At 48.1% G+C, this 17,830-nt stretch overlaps 1 protein-coding gene across 1 annotated transcript in view; it reads right to left on the reverse strand.

The window, feature by feature from the left end:
• LOC144693567 (kinesin-like protein KIF28) overlaps positions 1-17,830 on the reverse strand; it is a 65,899-nt gene that overhangs the window by 28,994 nt on the left and 19,075 nt on the right. The window contains exons 7-10 of the mRNA XM_078563409.1: positions 16,936-17,090; positions 16,616-16,727; positions 13,711-13,778; positions 1,644-1,786 (exon numbers count right to left, since the gene is read on the reverse strand). Of these exons, the coding sequence (XP_078419535.1) occupies positions 1,644-1,786; positions 13,711-13,778; positions 16,616-16,727; positions 16,936-17,090 (478 nt within the window). The remainder of the gene's footprint in view (positions 1-1,643; positions 1,787-13,710; positions 13,779-16,615; positions 16,728-16,935; positions 17,091-17,830) is intronic.

Consider the following 17,830-nt stretch of genomic DNA (forward strand, 5'->3'; position numbering starts at 1 on the left):
ATGTTTTTACTTGAATTCTTGACAAAAGATGAGTATCATACTGAACTAACAAAATTAATGACAGTAATTTAGTATAGCAAAACAAGGGCAGTAGTAAGTATTAAATCATTTTCATCTGTGAAATACCTGTAAAAAATTTTATCAGCCCAGTAGGCATAAAGATATTTACTTATTTACCATTACTTACCATTTCACTGGAATATCTAGGGTGACCCACTGATCCCATAACACTGTATTTTTAATAAACTTTCAAATATCTCCACAGTAGGTGTTCAACCAATGAGTAGCAAAGTGCCCTGGCCAGAAGCCAGGAAGGAAAAATAAATACATATATCTATGTCAGCCTGGCTACTTTATAAAATTCTTCTTCTGTTTTTCAAAATGGACAATTACTGGACTGATAAAATGGCCACAGTTTACATGATGGCCACATGATGGTAGTTCTGGAAGCTTCTGAGCAGTTTAAACATGAACAAATGCTAACACATGAAACCCCTGGAATATAATAAAAGCAGAAAGTACTGGAAAACTCACCAGGTCTGGCAACATTAGTGGAGAGAGAAACAGAGTTAACGTTTCGAATCTCCCGCAGAAGAGTCATATGGACTCAAAATGTTAACTCTGTTTCTCTCTCCACAGACGGTGCCAGACCTGCTGAGGTTTTCCAGCATTTTCTGTTTTTATTTCCGGTTTCCAGCTTCCACAGTATTTTGCTTTTACCCCTGGAATTTAGCACGCCTTGCATCATATAAACATTCCAGACAAGCCAACACAAAGGTGATGCGTCTGCACCAGCCAGCTCTGGAAAAAAGCAGAGCTGTTTGGGACTTGTCACCTTCAACACTGTACTAATGGTTCTTCAGTTACCTGCTCAAATCACAATGGGTTTTAACAAGGGTGCCTCGTCAGTTTATTAGCTCGAACCGGAACCACCCTGTCACATGACCAAGACTTGAGCTGTTTGAATTCCTTTAATTAGACTGCTTTTGAATTTTATCTTCAGTTGTAGTTTAATCTCAGAAGAGAAAACCGGACTCCAGGCGAGCAGCCGGCCTTTGACCTCCATCTCTCTCACAGTCTGATCTCCAGAAAGAACCCTCTATTTCGCCTACAGAATGAATTAATACCCAGGATACAAGAATACTTTGCTGCATCTTCAACAGACTCAACCTGCAACCAAGTTCCTAGGATTAAGACTAGGAATTCTGCCAGGCAAAGCCATCTAAAAGATGACACTGGACTTTTGATTCTGGACTCTGGGCTCACATGAAACCATAACTCTTATTCTTATCATAGTCTTGCCCTGAACCCTTTTCCTTCCCTCATCCTTCTTTTATTGCATAAATGCAAAAAGAGGCGACATTGCGAAACCCGTTCCCGCAGTATGTGTGTGTGTGGGTGTGTGTGTGAGTGAGTGTAAAATAAACCACCATTTTATTTAACCTTATCTTGAGTTTGCTGTGGGATTATTAATAGACGATTGGATAGCTCTGAAACTGAAGGGTTGGGGAAACCACACCGCCACTTATAAAGGGGGCATCAAAAATCAGAAACCTTTCTGTTTACGGAAGGGTAGTGAGTGGAGAAATCAGGGCTGTTTAAATTAATCCCTTTCTGGTCCATAACAAAAGTGATAAACCAACCTTGCTCATCAGTGTGGATATCTCCTGCTTTCTCCAGGTCAGAAATTCTTGCCTGCAGCCTAGTATTATCCTCTTTCAGATCTATGAGAAGCTCTTTAGTTAGGCTTTCATTAATCACTGCTCTGTTCTGGATATTCTTAGCTCTTTAAAGACAAGGAATGTGCATGTGATGTGTGTGCCATTAGGCATACCCATGTATCATTATAATGCATAACTATATTACACAGCACAACAACATCAGGTTATTTTAAAATCTTTGAAGTGTCTTTATTCAGCAGGTAACGTTGAGTACCATTCTTATTAGGAACTCAATGTGGGTGAAGATACTGTTCTAGATGGAAAGCATAAGTCTTTGTGTTTTTAATAAGTTATGCCATCTATAAAAAATGTGTCTAATATATTTTAGTGCTTCTTTTCATAGGTCTTTTCACCACCATAAATAATTGCTTGACTTCCCCTTATTCTCCCTGTTAGGCAAACAGGCGAGGATATAGACTGCAGCCTAGATTTTTGCCTAAAAACCTGGATCTTGTTATGTCTAATGCTTAATGTGTGTGTTAGTGAGAGTTACTTTCCACATGGGAAGGATGAATGTGGTTTTTCAACATCTTGAGGGATGGTTCTCAGCATTGCACTGCTGAACATTATTTCCCCTCTGGTTAGCAGATTAGAGTGGTTGTCAGCTCAAGCACTGGAGAATTCAACCATACAACTATAATGCGAATACAGCAATCAATGTACATATTAAAACAACATTTAACTAAACAACCCTCCCAATGCTAGAAACTAATATAAAATCAAAAAATATTGGGCTGAATTTTCCCAGAATTGCAGTAGTGGGCGGGTAAAATGCAGTTCTACCCGCTGAAGAAAATGGTGGGTTTTCACGCAGTATCTTCTCATTATATATTCACTCCTGTGAAACACACAGTTTCCATGGCGGGCGGGCTCTCATTCGCCCACTTGTCATCGCTGTTGCATCATGCCGGCCACCATATTTAAAAGGCTGCCGCAACCAAAGTGCTCATCGCCACCAGCTTACCACCATTGCCTGGGAGACATGGCCTGCAAAGGCAAAAAGACTGCAGCACCACCACCCCCTCCCCTTCAACGACGGGTCCCTCAAGTGACTGCTGGATGCCGTTGAGGCCGGCCGAGATGTGCTCTACCCCCGCTCTGGCCGCAGGATGGGTAGCAATGTCACGAACTTGGCTTGCGAAGCGGTGGCAGCGTTGGTCAGCGCGAACATCCTGCAGAGGAGGACAGCCACCCAGTTCCACAGAAGAATGAATGATCTCTTCCTTTCCGCCAGGGAAGTCACTCTTCTCATCACTCCCAACTCACACACACTCAAACCCATCACACATCCACAGGGCCCTCACTCACAGCCAGTGTAAGGGACATCACCATTCACTCTTTCACACACACCATCATTGTCCTCACCCAGTCCATGGGAGCATTCACCACCCACACAGGCCAGGCATACTTATCATCTGGCCCGGCAGGTGGCCTGATACACTCTCCCCATCTCTATTCATGCAGGACAAACTGCCTCACAACAGGAGGGAAAGGTCGCAGACAGGTGGAGGGATGCCGGAATTCAAAGTTCTGACAGAATTTGAAAACAGAACCATCCAGCTGGCCGGCGATGACTGGGACCGGTCCTGTGCTGACAGTGAATTCTAGGCGCTGCTCTACCAAGTGAGAATCCAGCAGTGCAACATCCATCAGACAACCATGCTGTGAGTGATGTGTCCTCTTACACAGGCCACTGCTATGCACTAATTATCTCCCCTTGCTTTCGCAGGCGTATCTAGGAAACAGCCTACGGAGTCCACAACCCAGGGCCTCCAAGCAAGTTCTGAAAAAACCTCCGAAGAGGAATCTAAAGGCACCCATCCTGAAGTCCCGTCACAGCGCTCACCCACACCCTCCACCAGTGCAGAGACACACACCTCGGTGGGACCTAGCTTTAGAGTAGCCTCGGGGCCACAATCTTGTGACCACATCACATTTTCTGATCCACAGCAGGTGGAGGCAGGGACTTCCCAGGTCCCCTGCACTTGGAGGACTGCTGGAAGCCAGAACATTGCTGAGTCCGAGTCAGGTGACGAGCCTCTGGATTCGGTCATGTCACAGTTGCTGGAGCTGCAAAGGCAAGCTCGGGAACATCAGGAAGGGATGTCCACTTCACTCCCTAGATTGCAAGGCATGATGGAGGAGTCCGCCAGTCTTCAGGCTGAGGTGATAGCACCAACATTGCAATGCACCGAGGTTAACACTGGCAGAAGGCAGCCACCATGGTGACCTTGGTCACTGCACTGCTGCGCGGGCTTAACTCCATCGCTGATGCCATAGTTGGCCTGCAACATAGTGTGTACACGAGACGGGTGCTGGGCAGCTCGATCTCACTCCAGCTACCCCTTCCACTCACGGAGTCAGCCAGGGGCCTTCGGACACCCATAGGGAGGAGGATCACAGGTGCACCCACATGACTCTGGGAGTGACCGGCCCATCTGACTCCCCTGTTCCTGTGACCTCTGCAGATCCAGCTTCACAGGCCAAGGAGGGTGCCACTCCCACACAACAGGACGCCGAAAGCAGGTCGGGGCCCTCCACGTCTCAGCCCTCCAGAGGACACCCACCAAAGTCATCGCAGACAAGGTGTAGCAGTCAGCAGGCTGCCTCCACCTCCGTTGTGGATGTCCGGGGAGCACCAAGACATAGCGGCAGGCTTAGGAAAGTTAAGAAAATGTAGTTGCAATGCCTGGGCATGGGTGTTAATCACTTGTACATACTGTTCACTATTGTCAATAAACTCCCAAGAATATCTCCCTGCCTATGGCTCCTTGTTCTGATGAGCAGTGTTCTTGTCACTCAGATGTCAAACCTTTCTACACAAGATAAAAGGCAGGTGTCTCAGTCCAGGGCCTCTTCCCTGTGCTCTGTGCAGCCTTCAGACCAAAGTGATGGTCCAGCCTCACACTCCCTGGGAACATAACTGATGCCTACACCTCGGCGGTGCTGGTCATTGCTGCCAGAATGTAGTGGGCAGGCACCACAGAGTTCCCTCATACTCTCTGTATGTTCTCAGCACCTTTAAGGTGGGGCTGGCCCCCATCACACCAGCATCTGTGACCAGTGATGCTGTGCACCAGCTCCTGAAGGGCTGAGGTGCTGAAGGCGGACACAGCATCAGATATGTCTAAAGTTTCATGGCTGTGTCTCTGATATGGCCCTGATGATGGAGCGTAAGTGAGCTGCCCTCAGCCAGATAGGAGTCAGACATTCTCAGAGACTATGTGAAGATCTATGGAGTGTCCTCACTGCATGTCATCATCATCCTCCTGCGATCAAGTGACTATTAGGGCCTCCACTGCATCTCCATGACAGGAGCATTTTCGCAGGGGGTATTGGCGCTAAGGTAAGCCAGACTGGAGTCAAACATTCACAACTGTGATGTGAGGATCTAGGGAACACCTCACTGCATGTCATCATCATCCTCCACAAATCTGGCAACTATGAGGGCTTCCTGAGTGCGCCTGCCTCATTTAGCCAGTGCGAGAGCCTCGTCCTCGTCATCGTCACCACCAAGGGCCCCCTCACCCTCATCCCCGTCAGCATCCTCCTCATCGGAGGAGACATGCAGCTCCTCCATCTCCTCCTCAGCCAGCTCCTCACCCTGTTGCAGCACCAGGTTGTAAAGGGCACAGCAGACGATGACAATGCATGACACCCCCTGCGGACTGTATTGCAGAGCACCACCAGACCGGTCCAGGCATCGGAACCACATCTTCAGCATCCCGATGGTCTGCTCCATCAAGTTGTGAGCTGCTGCATGAGCCTCATTATAGCGTCACTCTACTGCAGTCTGAGGCCACCGCACGAGTGTCATCAGCCACGGCTTCCGTAGGTAGCCCTTGTCACCAAGAAGCAGCCTCTGTGGACCCTGGAAGACTGCAGGGATCTGTGAGCGACTCAGGATGTAGGCGTCGTGCACACTCCCTGGAAACCGTGCACATACCTGCTGGGTGCATTTCTGGTGGTTGCATGCCAACTGCACGTTCAATGAGTGGAAGCCCTTGCGGTTGATGAAGTCCACTGAGTATAGCGATGGAGACCTGTGCGCCACATGAGTGCAGTCAATCGTACCCTGCGCCTGTGGGAATCCTGAGATCAGGGCGAATCTAATGGTCCTTGCGTCCTGACTGTCTCAGTCCCATGTGAAATGCACAAAGTTGTGCATGGAGAAGATGGCATCCGTAACCTCATGGGTGCATTTGTGGGTGGTGGATCTTGAAATCCCACAGAGGTTACCTGTGGAGCCCTGAAAGGAGCCACTGGCATAGATATTGATTGCCGCGATCACTTTCACAGCCACTGGCAGTGGATGCCCTCCATGTCCCCTTGACGCCAAGTCCTGCAGTAAGTGGCAGATGTGAGCCACCAGGTCCCTAGACGTGTGCAGTCATCGGCGACACTGATTCTCAGTCATCTGCAGGAATGGCAGGTGGCATCTATAGACTCTGGGTGTCGCTAGGCGCCGACCAGCCACAGCTCACTGTCGCTCCTGGGCAGCATGTGCAGGAGCCCTGGCTGCCCCTTCTTCATGAGGTTGCTGCTCCTGTCTTTGTGCGGCCAGGAGCCTCAGCGGCTCTCTCGTCTGTTTTCTACAGTCTCTAGGTCATTGGCGTACAGCTAGATCACCAGGATCCATGATCCTGATGTGGTCCTCCTGCAGCGTGAAAGAGAGAGAGACGCGGTTATCATGGCTGCACTTAGCACCTTTCCTGGCCCTGTGTGACCGCCCCTTAATGCTTCCTGGAGAGTGCTGGTCACCCTTCGGATGGCCAGAGATGAGTGCGCTGCATGGCTGTTGTGTCAACCTGGGACACTAGTCCAAACCAGGATGCTGAGATTGCAAGGGGCTGTGAGTGCCACCAGCAGTGACTACTGCATGGCCAGAGTTGGTGAGGAGATTATACAACGTGTGCAGTTCAACTGCTTTGCAGTCGCATAAAGTGGTGGTGACTCGAAGTCTGTGCCGGGGGTGGGTGGGTGGGGGGGGTAAGGTATGGAGCGCTTGGTGGCCCTATGGTGCCTCCACGTTGCTTGCATGGACGGGCAGGCTAGGAGCCTGACCCCAATCATATCATTGTGACTGCGCCTGATCTGTCTTAGTTACAGAGGCATGGTCAGTTTATACAGGTGTCCCGAATGCGTGGCTACTTCCCTCGTTTACCCTGGCCCTCACCTCGATTGCCTGTGCGCAGGATGCAGCACCAGGGCAGCACTTGACCCCCGCCCCTCCTCAGCAGTCGCCTCCGAGGCTGGCCAGCACTTGGCCCCAGACACACCACCCCCCCACCCCGTCAGCAGACACCTGTGGAGCCAGGCATCAGTTACCCCTACCCTCCGGCACCCCTGAGGCCTGTAAACAATGGGTGAGCTGTGGAGAACGCTGCTGCTCACTCACCTCAGTTCCTCCAAAGTGCAGGCCGCCAAGTGCACGTCACCTGCGTTGTGAAACATGTCAGCGTGCTTTCCCGCCGATGTGGATGGACGATACGGCGGGGTTCCAAGAGCCTGGCGGGATGGCCTTTTAATTATATGCAAATATATTACAATTAGCTCCCAGCGGACGATGGCGGGAAACACGGCCCGCCGTTGGCAGGCTGAGCAGAAGATCGTGACCTGCCCTCACACCTTTGTGAAGTGGGTCCCGCCATATTTTCCTCGCACACCACCTATCACGGCTGCCACCAGCGGGCTGGGAAAATTCCACCATTAAATATATACATTCTGTCCAATAACATCTAAAAAGAGAAAAGATAGCTTCAAGTTTTCAATGTAATCCCTAAATTAGAACTAGGAAACTTGAGGATAAGCAAACTGTTCTACAAGATAGAATGATAGGTAAAGCAAAGGGGAAATCAAGTAAGAGCCATGAGTCAGTCACTAATTCATATTATAAAGCAGATGATCATGTTTGATCTAATTAATGCAAAACATCACATGCCATAATTTTGTGATAAAAATAATACAGTAATGCACATGGTATAGATAGTAATCTGTCTGCACAGGATTTTTATGAATACAATTGTACACATGAAAATATCAGCATACAAAGTAGGAGGGAAAATTAGCCTGGCATGGAGTAACCTAAATGTAGCATCATTCACACAATCTCATGTGGCAGAATTTTCTGCCGATCGGGCGGGTGGAGTGGGAGCGGGAGCGGGCATGGGCGGATGCAGACCTGATTGCCGCCCGCGATCAGGTCTGCGCCGCCATTTTACTCGGGTGGGCCAATTAAAGCCGCCCAGCATGAATCGCGGCTCCCGAGGACAGCGGGAGTGGGCGGGCGGCGGTGGGACTGCAATGACCACCGGGTCCAATGGCGACCTGGCAGCCTATTTTAAAAAGTTGCTGCAGCCTTTCAAAGGCTGCGAATCACGGCCAGTGGAAGGGCTTCTCAGAGCACTGCTGGTGAACAGGCCAGGCAGGAGGATAGGGCAGGGGGGCACTGTGCCCCTCATTTGTCAGATGATTGCCTTGCCGCCTTCCTCAAGGAGGTGGCAGCACGGTTGGAGGTCCTGGTACCCCAGGCCAGGAGGAGGAGGCCCCCCTCCACATGACCAAATGTGCTCGGGTGGAGGTGGCGGAGGTGGTGAGCTTCCACGACGTGGTGCGGCGCACCTGGATCCAGTGTCGCAAGCGCTTCTACGACCTGTTCCGCTCAGGAAGGGTGAGTACCATGTTGGCGTTGGTCACTTAACCCAGCCGGTAGGCTTCCCCCCGCACAAGTCTGAGTGTAGTGACTGCATTGAATCATTGGCGGCATATGTCCTTCGCTGGGTGGACCAGAGATATTGCCCATGCCAAGGTCACCCTGAGAGGATGGTGAAGAGATAGGTTCTGCCCCTGCAGCATGTGGTACACTGAGACCCACATTATTGTTTTGGGGGCAACCTGGAAGAGCTGCACCTAGGGGCAGTGCTGGAACTCCAGGACATGTCAAAGTCAGGGGGATGGCATCCTGGGAGGGGAGATTCAAGGTGTCATAGCACCGATCGATCTGCTGCCCTCTGCGCTTCACTTGCTTGCGCAGGTTAGACCGTGTGGTGCCTAATGTGACGTAGGCAGCATTTGGCCAAGGGGGTGGGGTTGGGGGGGGTGGTGCTGGGAGACAGGCCCAGCATCTTTGTGTGAGTGTTCGGCAGCAGCGGGGTGAGGAGGCACTGGAGCCCTGCAATGTCCCACTCTGGCTGGGGTGGGCTGTCTGTGAAGAGAATCCAGGTACAAGTATCACTAATCAATGCTCTTCTCTCCTTTTCAGGAAAGAATGCACATAATGCCGCCGAGCGGGTGAGGACTGGCGGCGGCCCGGCACAATTGCCGATTCTCAGCCGCTTCGAGCAGGAGACCCTGGATTTGGAGAGGCGCCATGCGCCCAGGTCCAACGGTGTTAGTGAGGCTGGTGTGTCACGGGCAGGCATGCTTGCCCAGAAGTGAGGTCACCATTGTTCTCCCAACAGCCACGGCAGTGCTGAATGCTCATTGATTGAAATTTGCAACATGGCTTGACCATTGCTTATGGAAGGATGAGGGTATAATGATCCAGGGGACAGGGATGCACATTGACATTCTCTCCACGTTAACTGATCCAATGTCCTTGTTCTTCCTTTCAGCATCAGCGGAGCAGGGCCAGGAGGAGGAGCAGCAGGGGCCCCCTCTCACACCTGAGGGCCCTGAAGTCTCACCAGCGTCACACCATCTCTGCAAGGAAGGCACAGATACTAGCACCTCGGTGGGAATTAGAACATCGGCTAGTGTCCCGGGGCACAGCAGTGACGGCATTTCACAGTCACCGGAGGAGCTGGCAGAGACAGAGAGTGCCCATGATGCCAGCAGTCAGAGGACTGCAGGGGAGCAGGTACATGCTCAGTCGGTGCCTGGTGATGTTCTTCTGGAGTCGTCCGTGATGCAGCAAGCGCAGGAAATGCGGCCGGGTGTGCGGGAGCATCTGGGGGAGATACATGAGGCTATGCTTGGCTTGGTGTCTGTGGTGGAGAAGTTTACGTGGGCTATTGCCGATGCAATGAGCCTCATGGCTGAGCGCCATGCGTCCTCCATGGGGAGAGTGGTGACTCTTGTAGAGAGGCTCCTCCAGGAGACCCATCAGGGCTTCCTGAGGATGCGCTCTGACCAGCAAGCCCTCACATCGGCATTGACCTCAGCTGGTCATTGCCAATGTGGAAGATGGACTGGGCACCAAGTTTCCCTGCTCGGTGTCCATCCATCCACGGTGAGCAGGGAGGTCTGAAGCGACCTCTCATCAGCGCAGCAGCTGCCTCTTATCTCTGCCGGCTCCTCTCAGGGCGCTCCGGATGAGGGCGGCAGCTCCTCCGCCTCTCTGCCAGTGACCATTGCATCCAGTGAGGCTGTGATGACTGGGGAGATGCCAGCTGTGGAACTGGCAGCTCCCTCCCAGGCGGGGCCAGCACAGGCTCCACGGGCCAGAGGACGACCATCAAGGTCATCGAGGCCAACAGGACAGCAGAGTCAGCAGGCTGTCTCAGATGCCACTTCCAGCGAGGGGTCAGCACCAAGACGTAGCCCCCGAAAACGTAAACAGAAGGCACCTTAGGCACACCACGGGTTTATCACTGGTGCTTTTGTGTTGGCCCGCAATGAGGTCTTTATGAGTCGGTGTGGTTTTTAACACCTTTGTCATTTTGTTTCCTTAAGTTTCTTTGGTTGTAATATTAAATTCAGACATGTCACCATGGCTGAGGGTGCCTCTTTTCTTCTGCAGGTGGATGGTTTCCAAAAGTGTAATGAGTGTTTTGTGGGACATTCAGCTTTATTAACAAGGCCCTTAGTTAATGTTCCTAACCAGGCAGATTTTGCACTCAGGTATCGAATATGGAGCTTACAGCCCAGGTTGTCCTGGAGGTCAACCTGTGGTGTGCTAGCTGAAGGTTCATTGGATTGAAGCTTCCCGGGTGTCCCTGCCTCCCTGGAGTACTCCTGGGTCAGCGTCTACCCCCTCAGCATTTCCCTGTGCGTGCTCATCCTTGGACTCACTGCTGGACTTATCGTGTGCGGCTGCAGCCACTGCGTTGACATCTTCATTGTCCACTGCGTCCCCCCTTTCCAGCGCAAGATTGTGGAGAGCGCAGCATGCAACCACTATCAGGGGGGTACTGGAGTGTCAGGCATTAGAAGCACATCTTGAGAAGACCATGGCTCTCTCCACCACAGCTCTTGTGGAGGCGTGGCACCACTGCTGAGCCTCTGATCTTGGATGGCAGAGAGGCGTCATGAGCCACCTTCTGAGGGGATAGCCCTTGTCACCCAGCAGCCATCCATCAAGCCGGGCTGGAGCACTGAAGAGCCCCGGCACCTGGGAGTGTCTGAGGATGTAGGCATCGTGAGGGCTGCCTGGGTACCTTGCACAGACTTGCAGAATCAGCATCCTGTGATCACACACTATCTGCACGTTGAAGCCCTTCCTGTTGACGAAGTCATCGGGCTCACCTGCTGGCACCTTGATGGCCACATGTGTACAGTCTATAGCCCCTTGGACGCGGGGGAAGCCAGCAATCACCACAAAACCTCTGGCTCACTGTGTCTGGCTGGCCTGGTCCCAACAGTAGTGAATGAAGGTCAATGCACACTGAACAGAGTGTCTGTAACCTCCTTGACATAAGTGTGGACAACTGTTTGGGAGACACCACAAAGATCACCCATCGGCCCCTGGAAGGAGCCAGAGGCATAGAGGTTGAGGGCAGCTGTGACCCTTAGAGCCACTGGCATGCGGTGCCCACCCACACAGTTTGCGGAGGTCTCAGGCCTAATCATCTGACAGATATAGTTGACTGTCTCCCTTGAGACAAGGGGCCTCCTTCAGCACTGCACCTCAGACATACTGAGCTAGCTGCTCTGCCACCTGTATACCCTGGCAGCATGATATTGGGGTCTTCTGCGGCCTCTTCCGCCTTGGACTACCTCTTGGTCCTGCATCCCTTGTGCCTGCGCCTGACCTCCAAAAGGTGGCTCCCCTGGAGGCTGAATGTGCACTCCTGGCCTCCTCCCCTTTCTCACCCTCCCGTCCTCCTCAGAGGAGCTGCCTCCAGTGGACAGTTCAGCCCCCATTCCCAGGCTAAAGGAAGGCTTTCTGAAACATGTAGGCCCAAAAAAGATTCCTCACTGCAGGGTGCTGACCTGAAGGTTGTGAGTCCAGACAAAGCAGCTGGTATGCGTTTTGAAGTATCGCAGATCACACAGACAAGTATCAGTAACTTTGAAAAGTCAATATTTGACAGAGCACATTCGCGACCCCACTGAGCCCTCTTATCCCGCCTGTAGATGAGGTTAATACAAATGTGTCCTACCCGCCTGCCTGTTGTGCCTGTGCGCTGACCCAAAGATTGCACGGGCGCCGAAAAATCGCCGTCAATTGGCGCCTCAAGGGCCTTAATTTGCGGTTAATTAATGGCGGGTGAGCATCGGAGATCAACGCGTGCCTGCCCAATGAAATATCACGGTGGCGCGCAGTGATGTCGGGGCGCTCGCCTGACGTCACCGTGTGTCATTTTATGCGCAGGCGTGCGGGGCCTGCCCCCACATGCCAACAGGAAAATTCTGTCCATGGGAAAGGCAAAAACACAGAGGAAAAACCTTTGGCCACTTCAGGAAAGAAACATAGTAAATTTCTTTCAGATGCCTAGAGCTGATCAAACAGGCTCCTGATGATCAATATGACTATGTGACATACTCCCTGTTGATCCACCTACTTTCTTTTTGGTTGCCTCTTGCAGGAACTCCCTTATCAAAATGCTTGCAGCAAATCCATTCTCGCTATACGTGATGACAGCCTGCAGAAGTTGATGGCTGAGGGTGCCAATCAAGTGGGCTGCTTTATCCTGGATGGTGTCAAGCTTCTTGTGTGTTGTTGGAGCTGCACTCATCCAGATAAGTGGGAAGTATTCCATCACACTCCTGACATGTGCCTTGTAGATGGTAGGCAGGCTTTGGGGAATCAGGAGGTGAGTTAATCGCCACAGGATTCCCAGCCTCTGACCTGCTGTAGTCACAATACTTATATGGCTAGTCCAGTTCAGTTTCTGGTCAATGGTAACCCCCAGGATGTTGATAGTGGTGGATTCAGTGATGGTAATGCCATTGAACATCAAGGGGTGATGGTTAGATTCTCTCTTGTTGGGGATGGTCATTGCCTGGCACTTGTGTGATGGGAGCGTTACTTGCCACTTGTCAGCCCAAGTCTGGATATTGTCCAGGACTTGCTGCATTTGGACATGGACTTCTTCAGTATCTGAGGAGTTGCGAATAGTGCTGAACATTGTGCAATCATCAGCAAACAACCCCAATTCTGACCTTATGATGGGAGGATGGTCATTGACGAGGTAGCTGAAGATGTTTCGGCCTTGGACACTACCCTGCGGAACTCCTGTAGTGATGCTCCAGGACTGAGATGATTGACCTCCAACAACCACAACCATCTTCCTTCATGCTAGGTATGACTCCAAGCAGTGGAGAGTTTTTCCCCTGATTCCCATTGACTCCAGTTTTGCCATGGCTCCTTGATGTACCTGCATCACACGGACAGCAGCGGTTCAAGAAGGCAGTTCACCACCACCTTATCAAGGGAAATTAGGGATGGGTAATAATTGCTGGCCCAGCCAGCAATGTCCATATCCTGTAATTGAATTTTAAAAATTATAGACATAGATTGCAGTGCAATGGGAGAATAGGCTTATCGTTTCCGGTCTTTTCACGCCCACAAATTTCTTCACCTCATTTGCAGACTTGCATAAATTTCCCCTAATTCCTTCATCCAGATCATTTATAAAGATAGTAAAGGTAATTGCCTGACGTCAAATTGTGCAGAACTTCACTAATGACTGGGCCCCACTCACCTTCTCTCTACACTGAAGGACAGATTGGGAGAGCAAAAATGCTACAGATTCCATTCAATATTTTGCTTTGTTGTTGATTCAGAGATTTAGAAGATTTAGGAATAAACAGCGTCCTTCTTTACCTTTCAGCAAATCGTAATGTTGACATGGTCCCATCATAATAGATGTCTGCTGGGCTTATCGTTGTAACCTGGAAATAGTTATAGTAAACAATCAGTATGCGGGAGTGAATGCAGTCAATGATTATAAATTAAACACACTCATTTCAAAATCTGAACAAGAAATACCCATAAAGATTTGTTCAGTACCCCACTTTTCACATGAATTAAAAACAGTGTCTTACATTAAACTACTAAAAGGTCCTCAAATGACAGTTAATTTAATTTTAAGCACAAGCCTATGAATGCATATTGTAAAAGAAAAGGAGAAAAAGAGGCATTCGTTATTCCATTTATTGAGGAGGTAGTTCAGGGATTTAATTTATTTCATGGCCTGTGGGATCGCAGGCAAGGCCAGCATTTGTTGCCCATCCCTAATTGCCCTTGAACTGAATGGCTTGCTAGGCCATAAAGTGCAGTTGAGAAATTGCTGTGGGTCTGGTGTCACATGTAGGCCAGGCCAGGCAAGGACAATAGATTTTCTTCCCCATCTTAGTGAACCAGATAGGTTTTTACAACAATCGACAATGGTTTCATGGTCACCATTACTGAGATTAGTTTTCAGTTTCAGATTTGTTAATTGAATTTAAATTCCACCAGCTGCCATGGTGGGATGTCCCCAGAGCATTAGCCTGGGCCTCTGGATTACTAGTCTAGTGACACCAATGTCTCTTTTCACCAGTGCTAACCAGTGCATTCTCTCCAAAATCTTTGTGTAATAATCAAACCAAACAACAAAGGCAATGTAAAACACAGCGATAAGATACCTTCAGTAATGCTGAAGTCTGACTACTTCAAAGCTTTTCTGCCCAGAATCCTGACGTTTTAGTGAAATGGGCTGGAGCATTTGTACTTCGGCATGTCAGAGAATAAGTTCTCTGCAGTTACAGGAAATCGTCCGTAAATAAAGAGCTCTGTGCTGTGCTATGCTGTTCAGTTTCTGTCCAGCAAGTCAGCATTTGAGCCAAAGGTTTTTGTCCCTGCACTCAGCAGCCCTTGATTTTAATTTTCAAGAAAATCCCAGGCTGGTGAGTGCGGAGCGGAAAATCCTTCATCTTTAACAAATGGAATTGAACTCTTCTCAGATCAGAATCATTAAGTCACTGTGGTGGGGCTTGAATCGGTAGCAGACGTTTTATTGTTTTGGAAAGGAGAAAAATCATGCTCACATTTGTCATCATGTCATACACAGGTACCACAGTGATCCATTTCAGCGTGAGTTATATCTCTACATCATGTGTTTTGAAACAAATGGCGAATGTTGTCAGCCACTTTTCATGAAGATGGTATCCTTTAAATATTTACTAAAGCATAAACCAATTTCACTACTGGAAATAGGAGTATTAACCTATAAGATCAGCTATGTGAGATCACATTCTATTTAAAATCATAGCCCTTGAAATTATAAAGTGTGGTAATAGGTATAAAAGCTTTATGCATTTGAAATTCCTCTTTCGTGCTATTGTAGGGATGTGTTAATCCATTTATTTTAAAAGGTTAATGTCAATGCTAAAATAGCCATAAAAGGAATTTGAAATGAATACATTAAATGTTCATACCTTTCAATTCATGCCATAATTTCAGGGCCATAATTTTTTGAAATAGCAATTTCAGTCCATTGTCATTTATTTGGAGGTTTAGCTGCTCTTTTTCCACCCTCTAATGGATTGCTAAACACTTTTACTTTCTTAAATATTTGCAGAAACATGTTGGAAGCTTAGCAGTTACTCTCTGTATTTTTTTTGTGTCTTTCTTACATAGAACATGCAACAATTATCTTGTGTTTTTTGATTTTCTTCCTTCTCCCCTGTAAAACAATTCCATAGATACCAGTAGTCCTCTGGTACTAGCAGCATTCTTAATGTGGGAACCTAAACAGTGAGACATAGGAATCCCACTGGAGCTCTTCTGGTCTCCCATGCTAAATTTGGTGGCCGAAAAACTGGCAGGATTGGTGGAGAAAAAGCCTAAACAATTGAAAATGTCCATTTATGCCTTTTCAGCAGGGGATCTGCTGACTTCCTACCAACATTACAACTTGGGGCTGTGAAAACTCTGTGGGAGTGTCAGTACTGTAAACTGAGGGCAGTTTCAGCTTGTTTCAGCTTTTATCTGATGTCCACATATGCTAGCTTTCTGTCAGCCACCACTGGACAGCAGTCAGGGATTCATTTTCCAATCCCAAAACCATGGGCACAATGGCTAGTTATAGCTCCTAATCACTGCTACAGCATAGAACAGCCAATGAAGGACAGAGTGGGCACATTGCTAGTCTGTATGGCTCAAGCGTCACACTCAGTCACTGGGGCACTCTCAGAAATTTATCAGCAATTTTCTTTGCTTCATGGTTAGGTGGACTATGCTGCATGGTTTGCAAATTTGGTAACTCGTAGAACTCGGTGACATTCCAGTCATGACATGGTCACTAATGGGTCTTAATTCTGTGAGCAGTTGGGATCGATTATGACGTCTTCTTCACAAGTTGAATAAACTGGCTAGTTTATTATTCCTCACCTCACAGTCTGAAAATACAACCGGTATGGACATAAAGCACCATAAAAGGCTGTGTATGATACACTGATAAATGGATAGATATCTTTATTTATTACACTTATATTATAACAATTCAATAGAATTTGTATTCCCTCTAATGAATAGACAGCAGGAGTCAGGTGTTCCAAAATGCATCAATCACTGAGCTGCCCTGGAGTTGAAAATATAAATGTACTAACTTGTCCTTACCACAATTTCACCCAAGTAGAGTTAGATATAATTTTGAAAAATGCAGTTGAAACAGTTTAAGATCATTTTTGACCTTCCTGAGTTGAGAAAAGTTATTAGAAACTTCAACCATGCCATCAAGACTCACCATAATGGTCTTGCTGTTCCCTCCTAGTGCCGTGCTAAGCAATCTGGTCAGTATGGAGTTGCGATACGGAATGTACTGAACTCTCTTGCCCACAGCCTTGTCCGATAGGGAACTGCATAATACGTAATGAACAGTAAGCAGTTTCTCACTTTAACAACAGGTACATAAAGACGTCAAGGCTTGGTCCCACTGATTTTGTTTAGTATAAAGAATTGCCAGTGCAGGAACCAGCATAAATATAAAAACTGCAAGCTGAACTCCAGATGCAATATCGGTTTCATTTATTTTTTTGAAGAAAGGTCAGATTGGGTTAAGCTCACCTAATAACATTTCCAAGAGTTGTTAGACTGAGATTGATTGCTCGTGCTTCATTGAATCTGTCAGAAACAACTCCCGCACTTTGTTGCCTTTCACTGCCAGCCAAATCCACCAGGTTAATCTCCGAATGCTTCATCATGAATTGGTCTGCAAACATCTGTTACGAATACTAAACAGTTATTTACTTCTTTATCGAGCTATTATCAAGGTAACTGTCAAATTGAGTGACATCCAACAGACACGCTAAGAACTGTGGGCAATAAAATTAAGATGAAAAATGTTTAACAAAACATGAAAATACAGACATGGTGGATGGTGGTGAGAGCTTTATTGCAATGGTCAATGTTAGGTTGGAAATAGGGAACATTTGGCTCATTTTGCTGAAAAAGGTTTATACCAATATTTAAGCAACCTTTCAAGAAATGAAATGATAGAAATTGAATTTCTGGCTAATCTCTTTCATGTATATTATTTTGTAGAATTTTAAAGGACTGATAGAATTAGAAAAAGCAACAGGCTGTGCTTCAGAGCTATATTAACGGCCCTGTGATACACTATTCACTGATGCTGAAAAATATATTGCTTCTCAATAATACCCCAGCATTGAATGACATGATTGTAATTTAACGTGGATATGGAATAAATTATGAACAGGAAAAATCCTTGCAGTTGACAATCAATACCATTAGATATAAATAATGGAGTCAATAGTGGATAATTCACTTGCTTTGTGGCACAGGACAACAACGTCTTGGCTCTAGACAGCTAAGGCCACTAATCTGATGGACAACCAACACAGAGATATAAATCAGCACTATTAACTATTGAAGGACCTGGTAGTGCTATTGCTTATACCACACATGTGGGGACCGATTTTTAATTTTGAATTACATCGTG

The sequence above is a fragment of the Cetorhinus maximus genome, chromosome 18 (assembly GCF_964194155.1).
Source record: "Cetorhinus maximus chromosome 18, sCetMax3.hap1.1, whole genome shotgun sequence".
NCBI classification, from domain to species: Eukaryota; Metazoa; Chordata; class Chondrichthyes; order Lamniformes; family Cetorhinidae; genus Cetorhinus; species Cetorhinus maximus.